This window comes from Lichenostomus cassidix, chromosome 1 (assembly GCF_008360975.1).
Source record: "Lichenostomus cassidix isolate B80296 chromosome 1, HeHo_3.0, whole genome shotgun sequence".
Lineage (NCBI taxonomy): Eukaryota > Metazoa > Chordata > Aves > Passeriformes > Meliphagidae > Lichenostomus > Lichenostomus cassidix.
In genome coordinates, this window is record NC_139479.1 from 104571765 (window position 1) to 104595464 (window position 23700).

General features: G+C 41.3%; 1 protein-coding gene across 3 annotated transcripts in view; it reads right to left on the reverse strand.

Moving 5' to 3' along the window:
* The window catches only part of USP25 (ubiquitin specific peptidase 25), a 97280-nt gene that overhangs the window by 61001 nt on the left and 12579 nt on the right, over positions 1-23700 (reverse strand). For 2 of the 3 annotated variants that reach the window (XM_085074873.1, XM_085074884.1), the window contains exons 2-3: positions 8595-8672; positions 7392-7536 (exon numbers count right to left, since the gene is read on the reverse strand). In XM_085074873.1, coding sequence (XP_084930999.1) covers positions 7392-7536; positions 8595-8672 — 223 coding nt within the window. Of the gene's footprint in view, positions 1-7391; positions 7537-8594; positions 8673-23700 lie in introns of those variants that run through there. The other variant, XM_085074889.1, reaches the window with a different exon arrangement.

The following is a 23700-nucleotide window of genomic DNA, read 5'->3' on the forward strand; positions in this document are numbered from 1 at the left end:
GAGTACAATGGGCAATCTGCCATGATCTGGAAGCATGGAAAAACACTATTACTATAAAAGCAGCACTTCCTAATTTTAGTTTTGGTCTTCTACAGTCAGCTCAGATCTTCCAGCATAGCAGAAGGGTACTCCAACTCAGATGCCTAAAATTCTCCTTTAGAAGTACTAAAGCAATTACAACCACCACCGGCAGAAGTCTCCCCCAGAGAAGTTCTGATAAATAAGCTGCCATGCTGAGAACAAAATAATTTGGGCTAAAATACCACCTTCAGCCTTGGTCACATGCAAACCTGGCTCTGTCCTACAGCCTGAGAGCAGGAGACTAGAAAGGTCAACAGAGATGAGAGTATCCCCTCACCACACACACACTACCTATTGTGCTCCAAAATGTGGTGCTGGTGTTGTATTTTTTGCACTTTTACAAGGAGCCACACACAGTACCTTATCTTCCCTGGAGCCTAGCTGTGTTCTCAAAGTCGGAAAAATAGTCATAACCCAGCAGCCACACATGCTGATGGACAAGTATGGGATTGCTCTGGTCACTTCCTTACAGAGAGGAATGTTCCTTGAGCTAGTCTCTAGGCAGGTTAAGAGTGATGAAATTTTTATATGACAATAAAGAAAGTTAGATTAAGAAGTCAGCTTCTCTATATGGGGAGTATTTTCTAGAAAAGAACTTTTAACATAGCTGAAAATTATGTATTTAACAAAACCTCCACCATTATATAAAAATCTGGATCAACTCCAACACACACGTCCATTAAAATATTCAACTTCTTTGCACCTCCCTAGCTCCTTAATCTTTATTCATCTATACCACCACCCTATGCATTTAGAAGTTTATTAGCATTCATATTACCAGTGATTACACTATTTTCCTATTAAACCCAAAACCTTTTACTTCCATTTGCTTTCCAAAAGCAGATAAGCCGAAAGAGCTTGTTTTGGCATGCAAGGGTTTTGGAGCAGACACTACAGGACTCTCTTTAGAAATCTTCTTTTCATATATTTTTCCTGCTCTGCATAAAAAAAAGACAGTACAGTGAAGACCTGCTGCCAGGTACTACCACTACATGTAAGTGGTGCAATCAGCTCATGTCACAGAGGGTTTAAGTAGCATAATTTATGTCAGAAACACACATTTATAAATATCAGGTAATCCATGGTAACCTACTCCATGCAAGCTTTTAGTTCATAGCAAATGTAAAATAAAAATGGTTTTGAGATTTAAGCTAATGAATTTTAGCTCATGCTTGCTGTACTTGGAGCAGGTTCAATGTCTTTTTCAGCATCTCAGCTGACACAGAAACTCATTAAGCTGCAACAACTCACATATGACTTGAATCCTCAATCATATTATAAAGAAGAGATCTCAATAGAAGTCATAAAAGAAGGGTAACAGTCTGAGACTAAACTCCTCTTTCTACAATCCAAAAAAGGAAGAAAAAAACCATATATATATAACCTTGTCTACACAGTTTGCACTCCTGTCAGGGGTTTATACATTATAGAAGTGTACATATAATACATTAAATTCATGCAGCATTTTTTTGGTTTTGTTTTAAACTCTCTTCATGTTTTATAAATTCTTACATGGGGATGTTTGTTACAGTTAGTAGTAGCAGAGCTCCTGAAAACTGAAACTGAACTACTGAAGTTTCCTATCTGACCAACAGATTTCTGTTCTGAGTGCAAGTTTGAAGAAAAAAAAAATTACTTTTACCCAAAGTATTTCTCAGACACAAAAGTTTTCTGTGATAGGCTGAAGGATACATTTCATAAAGGTGTAAGAATGCCACTCGTCCAAATTTATAGTTACCTGACTTTAATTTACATATGCAAATATTGTAATACTCCTCATGTAGCCCACAGAACACTTCAGTTCTCACTGGCTCATCCTCATAAAGGTACTTATTACTGTAACGACAAAAAGCCTTAGAAAATGCAAACATTCTTAACCAGGCTATGACTAGTAAATGAAATTCGCTTATGAAAAAGTTCTCTGTGAGGGAAGAAACTGCTCATCAACAGTCTGGCTTAGTGCATTCATATTTACTCAACTAAAATTAACATTCATAATTGATCAACTGTTTTACTAAGAAATGTATTTTTGGTTTACAAAATTATTATATCACAAGGTGTGCTTCTGATACATAGGATTCAGAGAGCTGGACGCTGTAATTCTACAAAGCAATTTTAAGTTGCATATTGAAATTTGTGACAAATATACTAGTTTATATATAATAATTACACACACTGTATCTATCCCCATAGATCTTCCCTTTTTTCTAAAAACTTATTAATCTGTTTACTTAGGAAGTTTCTATCATCATTAAAATAAATGGTTCTCACTTAGTTATTGCCTAGGTCATTAAAATAATTACTGTGTTGTTGACTCGGTACTTATATGAGGAGGAGGCAGAGAGAAGGAACTTCAAGCTTAAGTAGGCTGAGAAACTCAGCATGAGGGACAGATCTAAAGTAGCAACTGAACTCAGGGACAGGCACTAAACATCCACAGTGATGCAACAGCTGGAATAGGGAGAGAAAAATGAAGGAGCAGCCTTGATGGGTTCAACAGAGTGCTGCCAAGCATGAAAATCCAGCAGCAAGATTCCAATTTCAACATATCAACAATATAAAAAGAAAAAAAAATGAAATTGAGACTACATCTGGTTTATTTATTACAAGCAGAGCTAAGCAAGATTCTATATACTGCCACCTGTTCTGTGATGTTGAATTCACAGTGGTCTCAGGCCCCTGTGGGAAGATTTAATGAATTTAGGTGGCTGTATGTGCCAGTTTTGGTTAAAACTGGATGGGGGGAGAGCGCCCAGCACCCCTGAAGCTATTCAGCCAAGTCAAACTGCTGTATTGGTGCAAGAGCTTGTAAATATTAGCCACCACTATCCCACAGCTTCCCCATCTGAACTGTATTTACAACATCCTACCATGATAACACCTTAAATTGACAACTCTTACACTGATAGGGAAGCAGGGAGGTAATCATGGCACAAAGCAACAAGTGAATCTGTAAGATGAAAAGAGGACCTCAAGGTACAGGACTCCTGACATTTTGAAGCAGGGACCTTGACATACCAAGCTGGCTAAACTCCCAGGAACCTGGATGAAGATGACACAAATAATCCCTGAAATAGGAGATGTCATGAAGACACATAGTGATGGCTGAGTTAGGTAAGGTGACAGAAGAAGCCACTGTCAAATTCTACTCACAGAAACAATAAATGAACAGCTAGAGAATGAGGACTGACTAGGACTTGTGCCAAGAAGGATCCAGGAGCTACAGCCGACTCATGTACAATCTGCAATTCACATCATCACAGAACTGAAAAAAACAGGAAGTGTTACACTTTTGTCAGAGTACTACATGGATATTTATAGAGATTCACCTATTTTTCTTAAGAACTAAGCTGATGTCTTCATTACTGTTTCGACTGCCACAGCGCAGAAAAAAAGCAGACTAAAGAAGGAGAAGGCCTAGATGAGAAGAAAAAAATGACAATAGGTGTATGAAATGTATCCAAATACTTGGAAAGAATTTATGCTGTTTAGTTGAGATCTGAGAGGACTTATGATACACTGTCTACAAGCACCCAACACTACATGGGAGATAAAAGGAATTAAGTGTACTGTAATTTCCACAGGGGACACACAAGGAGTAAAGGACTTAACCCGAAGCACCAGGGACTTAGGCAAGACACTAGGAGTCTAAAAGTATGGACAGTGAAGCTCCAGAACAAGTTACCCTATATATTTTTGAAAGTCTTTAGAATGGGACAGTAAGAAGTATTTTATGAACACCACTTCAGAAGGATGTAGGTACAGTTAAGCCTAAAGTCTACCTCGCTGGAAAAGGCTGACTGAATGACTTTTGAAATGACATATGCGAAGGCTCAAACTAAGAACAGGAAGATTTAAAAAGCCAGAAGCTGGGAAGGCTACAATCCTTAAATTGCTGTGTGTGGCATTTCATAGTTACACTGTAGTATGCTTATAAAAGGCTTGAAATCTTTTGTTTTGGCTATGGAATGCACAACTGCAAAGACTAATAGTTCAGTTTTAATGAAAAATAACGCAGTTTTCAAAAGAAGGGAAGGAGAGAATTTGTCTTGACAGTTGCTTCATTGGAAGACAATACAACTTCCAAAATATATCTCTTCATTCTGCTGCTTCCTTTAACCCTGGGTTCTTCAAGTTCCTCCAATAATAAGAAGAAAATGGATACATTCTTAGCAATCCAACAGTGCTTTTGTGCAGCCACAGATGAAAATACACAAAATTACTTCAAATGGGAATGAAAAGGTTTCTAGAGAAATCAATAAAGTGAAAATATCCGAAAGTACTACTACACTTTTGTTTTTCTGTAAGTACAATGCCTAGGATTTACTCTACCAAGTGGAATATTAAAATTACTTTAGATTAAAAGGTGTGCATCTGTACATTGAAAGCTTAATGCTTAAGAACTTTCTGCTAACAGATTGCAGGAAGGAAAAAAAAGTCAAAATATTAAATCCACCTTTTCAAAGGGATCAGGTTAAGCTTACATCACTGTTAATGTGAAAACACTACCCTTGCAGGTGCTTGCAGATGCCATTTTGAACAGCCAAAAAGGCAAGCATCATGAGTAACACTGATCATGCAAGTCAGTCTTTGTTTTAAAGATGGAGTAAATTTTATGCAAACCCATTAATATTTTTGCAGCTGCTGAAATCTTGAGTTTGGTAATAAGACAAACCAGGTTTCCCTAAACCTCCTACCATCCAGCATGCATCCCTCAAACCACTAATGACCACTACCACTTTTGGACAAGCCAGTGCACAATTCGGGCTAATCACTGGCTGTTATGATACACATCAACATTTTCATTTTACCCCTTAACTAAGTAACCATGTCAAAGAAATGTAGTCAGCCCAGCTCACAGAACACATGTGATATATCTTTATGCAAGGAATACATTCAACAGCCTTTGTAAGTGGCTGGATGTTTTATGTGGCATAAAAGACAGCTCTGGTATTTATCTGTGACTCTCTCATTCCCAGTTTGGTTGCTTTAACTCAGCAGGGCCACAAAGCTCAGCGACTCATAACATTCTAAGCTCCAAACACACAGAGGCAGTTATGCAGTAAGGAACAGTAAGGGTAAGTTATAATTAATTCATGCAATTATACCTATGTGGGATAATAAAGGGAGTCAAATTTGAGAGATAAGATACTGTCAGCAACTCAGCATAGCCACTGAGAACTGCTAGTAAGTGTGTTTTGGAGAAGGGAGCCCTGATGGTCGAAGCCATCACTACTGAAGGTTCTCCATCCTGTGCCCACCCTTCTATTCTCTCCTTGCAAGTCACTGCTCTTTCACACTCCCTTACATGACAGTGTTTATTAACACAGGGCCCCGAGACTTGGCCTTTTAGGTACACTGCACTTTTTAAATCAAGAACCCAAATAATTACAGCAAGCACATTACAAGAAAACGGTGTGTTTCTTCCAGAAGCTTTTAGAACCCTATGGGAGCTGGTGGGGGGGCTCCATGATCACACTGGTTTAGGCTTTTGCTCTGCTGTAGGTGTTCAGTTCTTGTCTTGTAAGTCCTCCAATATGATGAGAAGTTGACTAAGATGCCTTTATCTCAAAATGTGCTTTCAGTCTTACTAAAGGAGCAAAGGGTGGCCAAGGGCTCTCATCTTTGCTGCCAGTGAGGACTTGACCAGAGACTAAAGAAGTTAAAAAGCAAAAAATCTACTTTTCCCAAAGCAGCTGGTGCTTCTTGATTACTGGCTTGTCATGCTGGATAACTGTAAGGAATACAGGTCTGCCTTCCATCCGCCAGAAAACGGAAGAGAATCCTGAAATTCACCTTGGAATGTACAACTTAAGACCTACTCTTCTCCGTTTGACCATCAGCCATGGATAATGTAGGCTCTTGCAGGCTTGATTCATATCCTTTGTCTCCTCATTTCTTCAGGAAGATTGTGCAGGACAGTAAGTGATAGCAAAACTAAACACTTCTATTAATGGGATTGCTATTAAATCTAATTAAACCCAGACTCCAAGACAATCCAGCTTACTATTCCACTGCCATAGTAGGTTGTCAGTACTAGAAACTATGACACAGTGGCAAGTTTCTTTAAGGGCAATTTTCTGACAATTGAAAATTAAACGCATGGGCGAGTTTGTGTGTGGTTTTTTTCCAAAGGATTGAAAAGAAAAAAAACACACAAAAATCCCCAAGCCACCCTCCACAACTTAGTACATGGATAATACAACTACCTATGATGCACTGAAGACAATTTATACAGGGCTGCTACTAATACCAATGATTTAAATGCAGTGTTCAGATCTGAGATGCTGGGAATAAACTCATCTCCAATTAAAAAAAAAAAAGTTTAAAAGTTTATGTCAAGGTTCTACAGAAAAAAGATAACTGTAAAATTGATAAGGAGATCTGACTAAACTTCTTTACACTGGAACCATTGTGAGCAAAAAAAGGGGAAAAATTCTACTGCAGGTGACACTAAATTCCACTCATTTAATAGAATCTATATGGATATACTACATATATGGCCAAAGAACTGATATTAAATTAAAATATTCTCCATCTTCATTGCAAATGGTGTAAACTATAGCATCAAAAAACTGGATTTTACAGAAATCAACCCCACTACAAAACTTCCCTTAGACTTCTATTCCATGTTATTCCCCATATTAAGTTGCAGAACGTATTTAACAATTTTTTCTCCCCATAAAAATAACTATACACTTCAGCTAAGGATTAGAACCTGCAAGGCTTAGAAAAAAGCAGGTTGTGGGACCCCCTGTATCAACTAAATGAGACTGATTAAAATCAGGTATATTTAATGCTAATTTTATATATAAAATACCTACTCTTTTATTACAAAATTCACACTTAACCTCCCACTTCTCCCTTTGGGAGTCATTCCTCTCAGGGAGAAGCTACTCTTAAGCACATTAGGCTTTAGCATATTAAGAAAGACAATGACAGACTCTCCTCCAATTTTGTTTTGACAGAGGAGTACCCAGCTTTTGCCTTAAATTATTTACTGCATGACCCCAAAATAAACCCTGTAGTACAGGGGAAAAAAGGGAAAAAAGATGGAAAACCCAGTTATTCACCCTTTGATCAGTACCATACATACATGTAAAGGTAATGATTAAAGATAACTCAAATTAAAACAAAAAAAACAAACAAAAACAACACAACAAAAAACCCCCCACTGAAATAAGAAAAGAAAGAATACATAATCTCAGAATTGATAAATCAGAATTATCTGCAGATTACAAGTTATGTCACAGGCAAGGTTTTATTTCCCATGTCTTCAAACTAAACTTATGAAAAGAAAAAATACCTACTGGTGTCTGCCTGGCTGCCCACGCTGATGTATCTGTCATTCCCAGGAAGGGCTGTTTGGTAGTATGTTGCCTCCTCTAGCTGGGGAACCTTGGCATTCTTTGCGGTGAGAAAAGCCACAGCCAACTCCAGATTACCATTGCTGTCCTTTAAGCACCAAAAACACAATAAGTGAGAGTCCCCTCACCTTTTTTTAAAAAGCAAAGGTCATGATAAGCAACTTCAAATTGATAACCATTGTACTGTTAGGCAAAACACTGACAAGCAAAGAGTTTCTAAACTTGACATATTCTGCATATTTCACTCTTTTTAACCAAATTAAAGATAAACCATCTTATAAAAATTTGTTTAGGTGGAGTTCCACTTAAAGGTCTTGGAGTGCAGGTTCACCTCCCAACAAACATAACCAGCACATTCACAGACTTAAAGAAGAGTCAGATGAATTCTTCTGAAAATCTACAGTTTCATTTTTAAAGCCAGAAATCCTGGCTTTTGAAAAGCTGTCGTGCACACAACTTATGCTAAACCTGAAACAACAACTATTTTTTTTTAATGCATATATCTGATTTAAATTACTAAATAATCAGTTACCATTCATAAATGGCTACAAAATTCTGCTTGAGGGAGACAAAGCATATATATATATATATATATATATGTACATACATGGAAACAATACAGAGAGACCTGCCATTCTTTACTTGCATCAAAGAACTTTTCTGTGCTGGGAAAGTAATTACAATGGTTGAAAAAACAGTAAAACAATACCAAATTAGCAAAGGCTGGCAAGTTCAAGCAGAGTTCTTCATTCTACACACTGAGCAAGGCCAGTGCATGATAGAAAACAACCACACCTTAACAAGAAAACACCACTTGATTCCTCAGTAGCTGACCAGCTGTAGCAGCACCAACGTATCTCAAAGCAATTCACACAAAGGTTAAAGGCAAGTCATAACATTCCTGTCTTTTCATTTTTGAACACTTGAGTAATTTTTATGTCAGTACCAAAAGAGAACAAGATTCCCTGCAAAGTGAACAAGCCACCATTATTAGCTTCTTTTCCCCACAGAAATAAACTCAAGCTGGGAATGGAAAGGAAGGAAGGAAGGTAAGATAAGAATAAGAAAGGGTTGGATTTATGGCTTTCACAGGCAGTTAAGATGTATTCAGGTACATTCAGCTACAAGTCGGACAGTTAATCTTACCTTCAGTGCCTGTTGTAGTACCTGGATGTCATTGATACCAGTGATCTCCCTCAGCTGATTTAAAAATGTTTGCTGGTGCTAAAACAAAAAACAGAACATCGAAATAAGATTAGAACCAAATAACAGTAAAACCAAATACTTACAAGAGTACACTCCACAAACATTAAAAGCATTTCCATATGAGGTTCATGCACCACCAAGGAGTAGAACCTTCATTACACCAGTTTGTCTTAGTTTCTGCCATTTGGGCACTTTTAATTCCGAAATGCAATGATTTTGCATTTTGGTGGGTTTGCTTGGTTTCAGATTTTTGTAAAGAAAAAACTGGTAAACTTTTGCAACATGGGTTTAAAAAGCCTATACAAAGCCACAACTGGCCAGTCTTCAGAGCAGCAGTGGAAATAGCTGCCTGAATTCCCACCAAAACCAACTTCTTCAGCTCCTAATTATTCTCAGCCTTCCTTGACATATGTAATTCCTAGTCACTCCAACCTCAAGACCAGGAAATTCACCTTTACTGATCACTGAGGTGTTTTAAGAGAAATACTAATTTAAAAAAAAAAAAAAAACCAAACTCCAAACAAAACAGAGTTTCTCAATACTGAAATAGAAGTTCAGGAAACTGCCCAAACTGCCTTCCTCGACCAGTTGAATCCAACTCTCCCAAATCACATCAGTCAGCATCCATGACTGAGTTTAAAGTAACATCTGAAATTAGAGAAAGAACAAGAGGTTCTGGGTCTCTTAAATATTCACTCCTTAAGAATTCTGAGGCTTTGTTTTGTTTTATTTAAATAAAAATCTGGTCCCACCCCTGTTTAGAGCCAACAGATGATTCACTCTGCTCATGCTCAGCTATCACATCACAGAAGCAAAAAGCAGGCACTAAGATGGAACAATCCTTGAACTCCTGTTAACCATTAAAGGCATTGTCCCGGGTTAATGATAAGACTCTCTCCTCCGAGAGCGAAGGGCCCCGACACCCCCTCCCCCACCCACAACAGAACCTCTCAGATGAAAGTGAAGAAAAAACTATTTATTTAACAAAACCACGCAGAGTGCCCTACAAGGCACAGGGGAAGGGGAAAAACAAGGTGAAAGGCAGTTATTCAACCTGATTAAAAAGTCCTTTTCTCAGACGCAGTCCGTCTCCTCCTCGCCCCCACCCGGGGCCGGGTGGAGCTCCCTGGAGAGCTCTGCTGTCCTCTGGCCCTCCTGGGTCTCCGGGTGGCAAAGCAGATCGAAGAGAAGGGGTCCAAACGAGGAAAAAAGAAGAAGAATGGAAAAAACGGGAACAGAGCTCACTCCGGCCCCCGTCCAGCACGCCGTCTCTGCCGAGCGACGAATCCTCCCCCGGAGCGAGGCTTGGGGAAAATGTTTTCAAAAAAACCCGCGTTTCTCTCTGCGGCTGGGTGCAGTTAAAGAGACAGGACCACACATTTTTCTTTTTCTTTCTTGGGCATATAAGCCAACGATAGGGGATAAAGGATTATCATATCATCAATCCAAGACATTCCACCCCTTATTCCATAGCGTTGGCTTAAGGCCCACCTTAACATCTTCCAACTTCAAACACACACATATATATATACACATATATACATATATACATATATACATATATACACATAACTATGTACAAATAATGTCACGAACGGTGAACGGTGGTATGTTGCGATCCCAACCTTACATGTGGCCTTCACCCAAAATTAAATTTCCCTGAGGGACACATTGTGTTTTTCCATCTTCCTGCATTATCCACCAAGTACACCCTGGTCCCTGAGCAAAGACAACCCCACGGATGGGTCTGTCTTTATGTGAGGCAGAATCAATCCAGACAGTTTTCCCTAACAAGCCTCTGGCATGTACTGCTGGGACCTTATCTCCATCCACTGTATGTAGAAGCTCAGATTGGGCAGGACCTGCTCGGTTGATGGAGCCTCGGGTATTGACTAACCAGGTGGCCTCTGCTAAATGTCGCTCCCAATTCTTATAAGTTCCCCCACCCAATGCCTTTAGGGTGGTTTTTAACAATCCATTATACCGTTCCACTTTGCCAGCGGCTGGTGCATGATAGGGAATGTGGTACACCCACTCAATGCCATGGTCTCTAGCCCAGGTGTTTATGAGGCTATTTTTAAAATGAGTTCCGTTATCTGACTCAATTCTCTCAGGGGTACCATGCCTCCACAGGACTTGGTTCTCAAGGCCCAGGATGGTGTTACGAGCAGTGGCATGAGGCACAGGGTAGGTTTCCAGCCACCCAGTGGTGGCTTCTACCATTGTGAGCACATAGCGCTTGCCATGGCGGGTTTGAGGCAGTGTGATGTAATCAATCTGCCAGGCCTCTCCAAACTTATATTTTGACCACCTTCCACCATACCACAGGGGTTTCACCCGCTTGGCTTGCTTGATGGCAGCACATGTTTCACAGTCATGGATAACTTGAGAGATGCAGTCCATGGTTAGATCCACCCCTCGGTCTCGTGCCCTCTTATAGGTGGCATCTCTGCCCTGATGGCCTGAGGCATCATGGGCCCATCGAGCTAGGAATAAATCTCCTTTATGCTGCCAATCCAAGTCTACCTGGGACACCTTTATCTTTGCAGCCTGATCTACCTGTTCGTTGTTTCGGTGTTCCTCATTAGCTCGACTCTTGGGGACATGGGCGTCTACATGGCGGACCCTCACAGGTAGTCTCTCTGCCCGACTAGCGATGTCTTTCCACTCTTCAGCTGCCCAAATTGGTTTTCCCCTACGCTGCCAACCAGCCTTCTTCCACTTTTCCAGCCAACCCCACAGAGCATTGGCTACCATCCATGAATCAGTATAAAGGTAGAGCTTTGGCCATTTCTCTCTTTCAGCAATGTCCAGGGCTAACTGAACGGCTTTGAGCTCAGCGAATTGGCTCGATCCCCCCTCTTCTTCCCTAGCTTCTGCAACCCGTCGTGTGGGGCTCCACACAGCTGCTTTCCATTTTCGTTTTGTCCCTACAAGACGACAGGAACCATCAGTGAAAAGGGCGTAGCGTGTTTCATCTGCTGGCAGTTGGTTGTATGGTGGGGCTTCCTCTGCACGGGTCACCTGTTCCAGCTCCTCTTCCTCAGTCAGACTAAAATTTTCACCTTCAGGCCAATTTGTAATTATTTCCAAAATCACAGGGCGATTCAGATTTCCCATACGGGCACGCTGTGTGATAAGGGCAATCCATTTGCTCCATGTGCCATTGGTGGCATGATGAGTAGAGGGAACCTCTGCTTTAAACATCCACCCCAGCACCGGTAGTCGAGGTGCCAGGAGTTGTGCTTCTGTGCCAATTACCTCTGAGGCAGCTTGGACTCCTTCATATGCTGCTAGGATTTCTTTCTCTGTTGGGGTGTAGTTGGCTTCAGACCCTCTGTAACTTCGGCTCCAAAATCCCAGTGGTCGGCCTCGGGTCTCACCAGGCACCTTCTGCCAAAGGCTCCAGGACAGGCCATGGCTCCCAGCTGCAGAGTAAAGCACATTCTTTACTTCTGGCCCTGTCCTGACTGGGCCAAGGGCTACTGCATGAGCAATCTCCTGCTTGATCTGGGTGAAGGCTTGCTGCTGTTCAGGGCCCCAGTGGAAATCGTTCTTCTTGCGGGTTATGAGATAGAGAGGACTCACGATCTGGCTGTACTCAGGGATGTGCATTCTCCAAAAGCCTATGGCACCTAGGAAAGCTTGCGTCTCCTTCTTGTTGGTTGGGGGGACATTGTGATGATTTTATTGATAACCTCAGTAGGAATCTGACGCCGTCCATCTTGCCACTTCACTCCTAGGAACTGGATCTCTTTGGCAGGCCCTTTGACTTTGCTCTTTTTTATAGCGAAACCGGCTTCCAGGAGAATCTGGATTACTTCCTTTCCTTTCTCAAATACTTCTTCTGCTGTGTCCCCCCACACAATGATGTCATCAATGTATTGCAAATGTTCTGGAGCCCCACCCTTTTCTAGTGCAGCCTGGATCAGTCCGTGGCAGATGGTGGGACTGTGTTTCCACCCCTGGGGCAATCGGTTCCAGGTGTACTGCACGCCCCTCCAGGTGAAAGCAAACTGAGGTCTGCACTCTGCTGCCAGTGGAATGGAGAAAAATGCATTTGCAATGTCAATAGTAGCATACCACTTTGCTGCCTTGGACTCTAGCTCATACTGGAGCTCCAGCATGTCTGGCACAGCAGCACTCAGAGGTGGAGTCACCTCATTCAAGGCACGATAGTCCACAGTCAATCTCCATTCTCCTTCAGTTTTTCGCACAGGCCAGATGGGGCTGTTAAAGGATGAATGGGTCCTGCTGACCACCCCTTGGCTCTCCAGCTCACGGATTAGTTTGTGAATGGGAATCACGGCATCACGAGTTGTCCGGTACTGTCGGCGGTGCACAATCTAGGTTGCAATTGGTACTTGTTGCTCTTCCCCTTTCAGGAGTCCTACTGCAGATGGGTTCTCTGACAGTCCAGGCAAGGTGTTCAATTGTTTTATGCCCTCTGTCTCCACAGCAGCTATCCCAAATGCCCACTTGAGTCCCTTTGGGTCTTTGAAATATCCATTTCGGAGGAAGTCTATACCCAAAATACATGGAGCCTCTGGGCCAGTCACAATGGAATGTTCTTTCCACTCTCTTCCAGTCAGGCTCACCTCAGTTTTCACGAGGGTCAAGTCTTGTGATCCTCCTGTAACGCCGGAAATAGAAATAGGTTCTGTCCCCACATGTCTCGATGGGATTATCGTGCATTGTGCACCAGTGTCAACTAAAGCCTTGTATTCTTGTGGCTCTGATGTGCCAGGCCACCGAATCCACACTGTCCAAAAAATTCGGTTTTCCCTGGCCTCTACCTGGCTAGAGGCAGGGCCCCTCTACCCATGGTGGGTATTTGTGTTAGAGGTTCCTTCAACGGAATCAGACATATTGAGTAGAGCTACTTCCCTTCTGGTGGAGTTCCTTCTCTGAGTCTTGCCCTCCTTCAATTCACGCACTCGTCGTGCCAGGACAGCAGTGGGTTGTCAATCCCACCTGTTCATGTTTTCTCCACTGTCACACAGGAAATACCACAACTCATGTCGAGGGATATATCCAGTTCTCATAGCTGAGGTGCGTCTGCGTGGGGTAGCAGAACCTCTGGTCTGTACTGCTGAGATTTGGAGAAGGCTGTCTTTAATCTCTTTACTGAGTTTCTCATGATTCTTCTCTATCTTATTTTCTAGTTTCTGCAGATTTGTTTCCACAGCTGAGATTCTTGCATTCATTGGGCTATGCACAACATCTGCATACGCTCGGAGTTTCCTTGTCATATCACGCACAGTCTCATGCCCGTCATCTTGCTTCATAATGGCTAAAGCAGAAGCATACCCTGATGGCCCAAGCTTTAGGAGTTTCCGCCACATCACAGGTGTACATTCTATCCTATCTGGGTCTATAATCGGATCTGGGTTTGCTATGTCCTCTGGGAAGACAATTTCTACCACTGCCATTTCTCTCAAGCGTTGAATCCCTTGTTCTATGGTTCTCCACTGGGTTTGTTGCGAATAGAGATCGTCGGGATGTAGGTATCTGTCCCTCGCAGCTCTGATAGCTCGTCTCCAGAGGCTGCTGCAGTCAGGCCCATCTCGTATAGTTTGGTTGATATCTGGGTCACGTGACACAGTCCCTAAATGCCTTGCCTCAGTAGCATCTAGAAGTGTAACATCGCCTGCAGCATCCCAAAGACGGACTAACCAACTAATCACAGATTCATCATCTCGTTGGACATAATCTTTTCTTAGGCTGTGAAGGTCTCTCACATTCATGGATTCAACAATGACCTCTGACTCAGTTGCTGGCCTTGAGGGTCCCTCCCCACTGTCATCTGGGCGATCAGTCTTAAATTGGGCTTTCCTGCTCCTTGTAATAGGAGCAACTGCCATTAGCTTAGGCTCCCTTACTTCCTGTTCTATAATATCTGACAGTGTACGATAAGCATATGCCAGGGCCCAACATATTGCACTGCAGTTGTCTCTGCACTTCTCTTTCAGATACTTCCCCACCTCAGCTGGTCTCGGGATTTGTCCAGGGGGAAATTCCCAGTCTATTGGATCAGAGAATTTCTTTAAAGTTTTACCTATGTCCTCCCATACTCCACACCATTCAAATTTCCTCACATCTGGATTAGGTGCCTGCTCCTGCTCAGCCCCTCTGGACTTCTCAGCCCTCATTCTGGTAACACTGAACATCATATACACAGAAACTCCTAGGTAAAGCACCTGTACTACCAAGTTAATGGTCTCTTTAACATCCAGGGGAAACTGAATATTCTCAAAAGCTGATATACCAGATTTAAAGGGAAAGAGATGGGTGAGGAGCCAGGAAGCTTCACCCTCTACTTCTCTAGCAGGTTGGGTAATATTACTAACAAAACTCCAAAACAGGTTACTAAAACTAGAGGAGGAAACTAACAGAGCATGTACATCTTTAACTGTTTCCCATACCTTCTTACAGATCGTCAGTATCACACACATTACTATAACAAGCCGGAGTCGTGTCCCTGATTGGTGGAAATTATACATTAGGGACAGGATTGCCCCTACCTGTTGGTAGGGAAACAAACCTATGTGCCAAACAGACAGTATTACATCAAACAACCTCCCATCAAACAGCATAGTGACTACTGATGGCTGTAATTCAATACCAAGCGATTAAAACCAGAATGCAATTATTAGGGTTTTTTTCTTCACTTTCTCTAACCCCACAAAAGGTGTAGAACAAGTAATCGAGGCCCCACGTTGGGCGCCAAATATGTCCCGGGTTAATGATAAGACTCTCTCTCTTCCGAGAGCGAAGGGCCCCGACACCCCCTCCCCCACCCACAACAGAACCTCTCAGATGAAAGTGAAGAAAAACTATTTATTTAACAAAACCACGCAGAGTGCCCTACAAGGCACAGGGGAAGGGGAAAAACAAGGTGAAAGGCAGTTATTCAACCTGAATAAAAAGTCCTTTTCTCAGACGCAGTCCCTCTCCTCCTCGCCCCCCACCCGGGGCAGGGTGGAGCTCCCTGGAGAGCTCTGCTGTCCTCTGGCCCTCCTGGGTCTCCGGGTGGCAAAGCAGATCGAAGAGAAGGGGTCCAAACGAGGAAAAAAAGAAGAAGAATGGAAAAACCGGGAACAGAGCTCACTCCGACCTCCGTCCAGCACGCAGTCTCTGCCGAGCGACGACTCCTCCCCCGGAGCGAGGCTTGGGGAAAATGTTTTCAAAAAAACCCGCGTTTCTCTCTGCGGCTGGGTGCAGTTAAAGAGACAGGACCACACATTTTTCTTTTTCTTTCTTGGGCATATAAGCCAACGATAGGGGATAAAGGATTATCATATCATCAATCCAAGACAGGCATCTTAACCATTAAAACCATGAAAACACAGAGCACTGACCATTGTTCCATACTAACTAATTTAATTGTTCCTTTGGCAGATGGGAAATGGAGAAAATATATTTTCAAGTGGTTTTTCTTCTTTATTATTTGCCCACCACATCCTGAACTCAAAACAGTAATTTCATCTATGAAAGAGGATTTTTGTAAAGTACAGGGTTGTGTTTGCAAGACAAAAAGAGTACTTCCTATCAGGAACAAATAAACAGTCTCCTGCTACTATCCAAATTCAATTTAAAATAGCAACTGTAATTGTCTTGCGGCTACTTCTAAAATACATATCTTTAAAGCGAATTATTTGGAATCAAATATTCAAATACCCTTATTCTCTCCTTATCACTGCTTCGTAGAGAGGAGGAAATTAAGAGCTGCATGAATGCTAAATTCCCCAGTGTGAAATTAACCTGGCAGGCACTACTTCATGCCCTAATAAGTTGAAATAGAAGGCATATAGTTCAGGATGTTTATGAATTACATACACAATCTTCCCTTCATTTATGATCCTAAGAGAGACTGCTAACAATCCAATTTGCCTCTTTCTTTTTTCTTTTCCTTTTAAAAACCCTTCTGCTGGCACAAGAGAATGAAGTGATGCAGGAAAACAAACTCCCACTCTATCCCCATCCCTCACCCCCTCGTTTGTTTACTCTGTGCATTTCATAGCACTGTACAAAGCCACGATTTGTTTCCCCTATGAAGTTGCTTTCCTGCCCCTAGGTCTGGCAAGAATAAAAGAAATGAAATAAAGTATTTAGGAAAAATAATTACAACAGCATGAAAATCAGCAACAGCAATTCAAGCGCATGGCAGTAAAGTGGATTTCTTTTTTTATTTGCCACCGACATGATGGTGAACAAAACAGAAAAGAGTTTCACTATAAATTATTATAACAAGTTATAACAGATTTCTGTATCTTCCACAATATATACAACACTTGGAAAGGCTGACTGGAATATACTCATTGTTCACAGAGACTGGGAAAAACAGAAGAGACAATTTACCAACAAACAATCTCTTAGCAGTTCAAAATATTGGCTGTTAATTTATGAGCACAGCTGTGACTTATAAACTTAGACATCTGTAGTTTATATCCACATTTCAGTATTCCAGTGTAAAAGCTGTGGTTCCAGGCCCCCTTCCCAAGGACGTACACATTTAACAGATCAGAACCAGGCCCAGAGATGCTCCTTTCTCATTGAGAGATTATGTAAGTATCTAAGTATACTTTTTTTTAAGGCCAGGATTTTAAGGTACTCAGCTCCAGAATTTCTAACTGGTAATTAAAAGAACAACATGGAGAAGCCACAAGCACCCTAGTTAGAAGTGACAAGAATTAAGAGGCAAATTAACAGTTATCCTAAAAACCTTAAATGGAGCTTTGGGGCATCTGTCTGGTTTAGATTTACTGTTTTTTCAGCTAAATGTGGACAAGTTACCATTAATTTCTAATTGACTTAAATCATGCAGTGGTTAAAGAATGGATACACTCCCTTTCTAGAAGAAATATAATTGATATTATTTCTACCTGATCAACATGTTCTTTTAATACCTGCTAATGGACTAATAGGTCTGTGAAACTGAGTAAGGAGGTTAAAACCTCTGACTGGTGGCCTTTTCTTCCACAAATTCACCACCTCCCCTCACCCTCTCAAATCTGAGGTAACTGCATCATCTTAACTATGTACTGATCTTTCTTGCAACTGGATGTTTAACTTGCCATTATTCTCCTTCACTGTTATAATGACAGTATGTTACACCCATGAAACTGTATTAACACAGGCAATTCTGTTTCTTTTGATTACGAGTGACAGAACAGGCAACTACTGCCTTTTCCTCATTCACTATCAGGGGATGAGATTCAATTTTCCTTTTGCTTTTTTTTTCACTTAAGATGTTTATGAAACAATTGCAGCTATATTCAGAGATCTTATATTACTTAATTCCTGATGTGACTTTATTTAGTGCATCTGTACTACTCTGCAAAAGTCAAAATGGATAAATTTTATTTGTTTTGAGTAATATTCCTTTACCACAGGTTATTGTGGCATACAGGAAATTTATTTTACTATTACCCATGACTGAAGCTTGGAGATCAATTTCTAATGCAAGTGCTGAACAGTTAAATCTCCTACACATGATAAGAAATATTTAATAAAATACTACAGACAGACTTCTACATAGGAAGCAAGCCACCCTCCTAACTCCTATTAATGCTCATTCTGATTACATTTACCCTAAAAGCTTGACTTTTCATGAAGTTTGCGCTAGCTGGAGCTGAAGCGACTGTAGCATATGGACCCTCAAATGTCTAAAAACACAGGTATTTTAAACAATATAAATCATAATTCACTCAAAGGCTATACCTGAAAATACCCAAAAGAGCTCATCCTATGCTAAAACAAAGATAAAAAATGAAGAAGGCAGCAGACAAGTATTTACAAATGTCTGAAGTACCTACACTAATGTATGCTCATGAAATCAGGTCAGTGAGGGAAGATTCAGATCACAACTACCAGTTCTAGAATAAATAAGCTGCCATATTTTTTTAATGTAGCTCTTTCCCGATTCCCTATTTTTCCTGCCTTGCCCTAGCAGAGGTTCAAATTCTGCATTATAACTCACTGTATTTTAATTCATTTTAATAAGCAGTCTTTCTTTTCAAATGGAGACCCAAACCAGATCATTCCAATAGAACCAGGTGCAACTACTGGTGCTAAGAAATCCACCTCCATTCTTTCAAATTTGCTTATACCCACTTCTGTTTGCCATCGTATCCCCAAATTTACATGACGGATTCCACATCTTTTCTCAAGCAGAGAACCTCCAGTTTAGTGAGTTAAAACTCTGCAGTCTTAGGACATACGTGGACACATCACACACACACACACATATTCCCCATGGAGCCTGAATAGCATTTGATTCAACTCCAAAAAGCCCCCAGGATCTGATCTACGACACCAGACTCTGCTGGTACAGCTCCTGCAGGGTACCCCAAATCCTTGGCCATGCAAAGCAGATGCTTCACTGATGCTATGGCTGCCCTGGGATCCAGCTGCTCACACCCCTCTGTCCCACCACATCGCACAGCAGTCTGTTCCCTGGGGCTTTCATGCACGAGCTATTCCCAGCCTTTCCCCTTCCTCTGGCTCCCTGAGGTATGCACTATGTATCTTCAGGCTTTCAGCACTTGGAAGATTTTAACTAACAGGAAATTCTCCCATTTTCCTGGATGGAAGCCAAATTTGTGTATTAGGAATGCATGTCCTTATTTCCAATTCTCTCCTTTTTCAGCCATCTCTCTCTTGCTCTCAGGAAATGCCCAATTAAGATTATCTGGTTTATAACCTCACACAATAGCATAGTCAGTAGCTGTGCCAGCACCAGCGAAGCAGAAAAGGACCTACACTACTATCTGCTTAGGGAGATACTGTGCCCAAATTAGTTCCACGACAGTACTGTAAACTCTGATAACTTCCTACAATCAGAGCGAAAAGCTAAATTATACAAATGCTTCCTCAGGACAGGGCAAATCTCATCAACTGACTAATATTGAATTAGAGTTAAGATAAATTTGGGGGGTAAATTAGGCACCTTTTGATCTGTTTATTTTCTCCTCTCTGTAGCTTCTGAAGAAACACATGTAAACTTTGGCTTTATTCATGGCAACATCCAAATATTTGCATTTGCAACACAAGCACTTACAAACTCAGAAGATAACAACTCTTTTCCCTTTCCAAGCACAGATAAAGTTGTATGTTCAGGAATGAATGAGATGATCCAAGCACGAGCAGGAGAAAACAGGATCTATGGCCTCACTACACAGTTCACATTTCAATAGTACATAATGAAAATGTACTAGAGGCACCAAGTTGATCAGTATGGAGCACCTATGGGGCAAGGCTGAGAGAATTGGGACTGCTCAGCCTGGAACAGAGATGGCTTAGGGGTGACTTGCAGGCTTCCACCACATGAAGGGAGCCCACAAGAAGAACGGAGAGAGACTATTTACAAGGGCCTGGAGTGACAGGACAATGGGGAATGGCTTCAGACTGACAGAGAGTAGGTTTAAATTGGATATCAGGGAGGAACCAGATGGTCTTTAAGGTGCCTTCCAACCTAGGCAATGATTCTGATTCCTGAGAGATGAATACTTCTATTAGAGACAAAAAAAAGAGGAAAATGCAAATGCTGAGAATGGTATCTTGACTCAGACCCTCCACACAAATCCCTCTTTCTTTACTTTCTAGTGCAAACTGATTTATAAGACCTATTTATTGGAGGAAAACTCAAGTGACATTGCACAAATATTTTATATTAAAGACAATTCTAATGAAGCCTGAGCTGCAGAGGACCTGCTAATGGCATTGCTTGCAGACAAGAAGCTAATAAGCTGGTTTCCTCATATGATGCTGCTATAATGAGAAGAACACTGAGAGCTTAGAGAAATGTAATCCTCTATAAACAGGCTTTGAGTTTCTGCTACAAACAAACAAAAATAGTTTACGTACAAAGGACAAGCATACTAAAGACCCTCAATTACGACTGTGAATGTCATTTTCTGCCACATTAATCATATCTCCCAGGAATAGTTAAAAGGCCCACAGACACTGCTGCACATTATAGCTTCCAGCAACACAGATACATTAACCATTTTCTAAATATACTGTTTGTCAAGTTCCAAATAGGCAAATAAAAACTAACTCCTTCCACGAAAATATTGAGTTGAAACACAGAGAAAACATGCAGTCGGCTCCAGAAAGTTTTGTTGCATGTCTCTGGTCTTCCCTGCTCTGTCCTCAAGATTTTTCTCCATGTATGTGCAGAAACATACTTATAAAAATATCTAAATTAGAAAGTGGTTAAATGTATACATATATTTTTAAAAGCACTATTTTGCTAGTACAAAGACCAAGTTAAATCTCTGCACTGGCTGTAAGGAGTTCCTTAAAGCGCAACAGAATCAGGTTCCCTTGCCCAGCATCTGCTAACTGGGCTTCCTTTTGTTCAGGTATGAAAAGAGAAACCTCTTAGATGACACTGTATCCTCTAAGAAAGTAGGTAAAGGTATATTTTTATACACACTCAAATGCAAAATGCACCTCAGCCTTGGCTCAGACAAAAATCACCTGTGGAGAGCAAAGGACGTGCACAAAGACAGCAGATTTTCAGTCCTGGACTGCTCTGCACAGGCTGCCAAAACCTGACAATTACAGCAGCAGCTTGTACAAAGTGCAACTGGACTAAGAGCAAAAACTTATTTCAAGGAGGCAAAAGGACACACTGTATGGCAGGAACTTTCAGCCAACCACAGTCTAGCCCAAATAAAACTTTAAGGGGGAAAAGACTTGAGTGCACTACTTAGGCACATACACTCCTCTCTCAAAAATTAAATTAAGGACTCTACTAAATAATAGATTTATGTAACCTATGATGATCCTAGACAACACACAGAAAGAATACCCTCACCATATTTCTATGTTTTCCATGAACAGTAATAAAACTGCAATGCTTTAATGAGTGACTTTTCAATGAATTTCAATGTTTGATATTAAGGTTTCTATACAACATGAGATCGTGCATTCTATAAACACTAATTCTGAGCCTCACAGGTGGTCAAAAAAAAAATCTTATTCTAAGCTTATATGTTTGTCTTTTTTCAAGCGAATATTTAAACACTTTGAAATAAGATTTTAAGGAGAGGCTTGAGGAGTTTGTATTCTCTGACACTAAATATAAGGCAAACCCACCTCTGATATTTATTTACAAAAACCACCCAGAAGTTATGAGCCAAATCATCACCAGCATGGGGAATACTCTTGCAACCAGCAGGAAAACCACCTGCTCAGTTCACAGGGGGTAATTTTAAAATTAGTCTATTAATTGATTTATGAATGAACACTGTTGCTTGAGTGAAAATCCATGTGAAGAATTGCTTAGTTACATGTTTCTAGTTGTTACTGATAGCTACACCTAAATGAGCCTCAGTGACAGGATAATAATCAAGAAAGCATAGCAGCCTTAGCTTTAACTGAAAACTAAAAGGTGTCAGAAATGTTAAATTACTGAGAATTTTGAGGTCTGTATGTTTTAAACCACCATCATGATTTCTCATACCCTGCTCAGCATAACAGTGAGCTTCCCAATCATAAATAATAGCAGCTCTAAAATTAATTAACTGCAGTAAAACCAGTGAGATCTTCACTTTCACTTAACTAGAAGCAAGTTAAACTTCAGGTTATATTCACTAGAACCACCATGGGAAAATCTGCTTCACAAAAACTGCTTTTGATTCTTACATACTCCAGTAGCTGTGACAGTAATTAGCAAAATGTCTCTGTTCCCATTCAAGTCTGCTGGGCGATTAGTTTCTGATGGCAGCAAGAGGGGTCATTCAAAGCACCAGTACGTATTTTCTGTAAACTACTCACAAAATTCAGGAGGATTCCTTCCAGAGCCCAACCACGGACAACAGCTAGGCAGTGCCACGGTACCAGCGGTTCACAGCCCCGTCCCACCTCAACACCCAGAGACCTGCCAGGAGCATGCACAAGAAGCCATGGCAAACTAAAGGCAGTGGGCTCAGCCAGGACAGTTACACTGAGAGAAAGGAGGAGGCTGGAGGATGACTGAACACACAGCAATCTGTGTGTACATAAATACACACATACAGAACCACAGAACAGGAGGGGTTGGATGGGGTTTCTGGAGATCATTTAATCCAATCCCCTGCTAAAGTAGGATACACATACACACACAGGGGGAAGGGCTGGGAGAAATAGCGTTACTCAGGCTGAAAAAGAGAAGACTGCGAGGTGACCTAATTGTGGCCTTCCAGTACCTGAAGGAAGCCTACAGGAAAGATGGAGAGAGACTATTTACAAGTGTCTGGAGTGACAGGACAAGAGGGAATGGCTTCAAACTGAGAGTAGGTTTAGATTAATATTAGGAAGAAATTCTTTCCTGTGAGGGTGGTGAGGCACTGGCACATGTTGCCCAGAGAAGCTGTGTGTGCCCCATCCCTGGAAGTGTTCAAGGCCAGGCTGGATGGAGCTCTGAGCAACCCAGAATAGTGAAAGTTGCCCCTGCCCAGGACAGGGGGTTAGAACAAAATAAGCTTAAAGGTCCCTTCCAACCCAGATCATTCTACAGTTCTATGATATTTTTTCCAATCACTCCTGGCTACTTTCTGTTCTAAAAGTTTACTTCTGAATTTTTTTCTTCTGTTCACAGACATTTACCACCACGCATAAACATTACATTTCACAGTGTCTGACAAGGTAGCACCACCAAGACAAGCTTTCTCCTCTCCTATTGCCTGGGGTATAAGTTTACTGTAGCCACTATCAAAAATGTTCAATCTTGTCTTTCTGGTCTAAAACAACAGTGCCACAAGATCCACATTTTTACATTTTGAGATACTTTTCTTTGTATCCCCATCACAGTTTAACCCATCACACCAACATAAGCTACTGTGGCTCACATTTGATGCTCTACACAGTCCTATGTCTCAAATGGAAAAGGCAGTCCCACTAGCTCATTCAAATGTTCAGCATATTTCTGGGGCTGTTTTTCTCCAAAAAGCCATCATGATGGCCTCACCCAGCTCTGCACAACACAGAAGAGCTCCCAAGGAAACACCAAACTAGCCCCATTCATCCTCCTCACTCTGCCATTATGATAACAAGA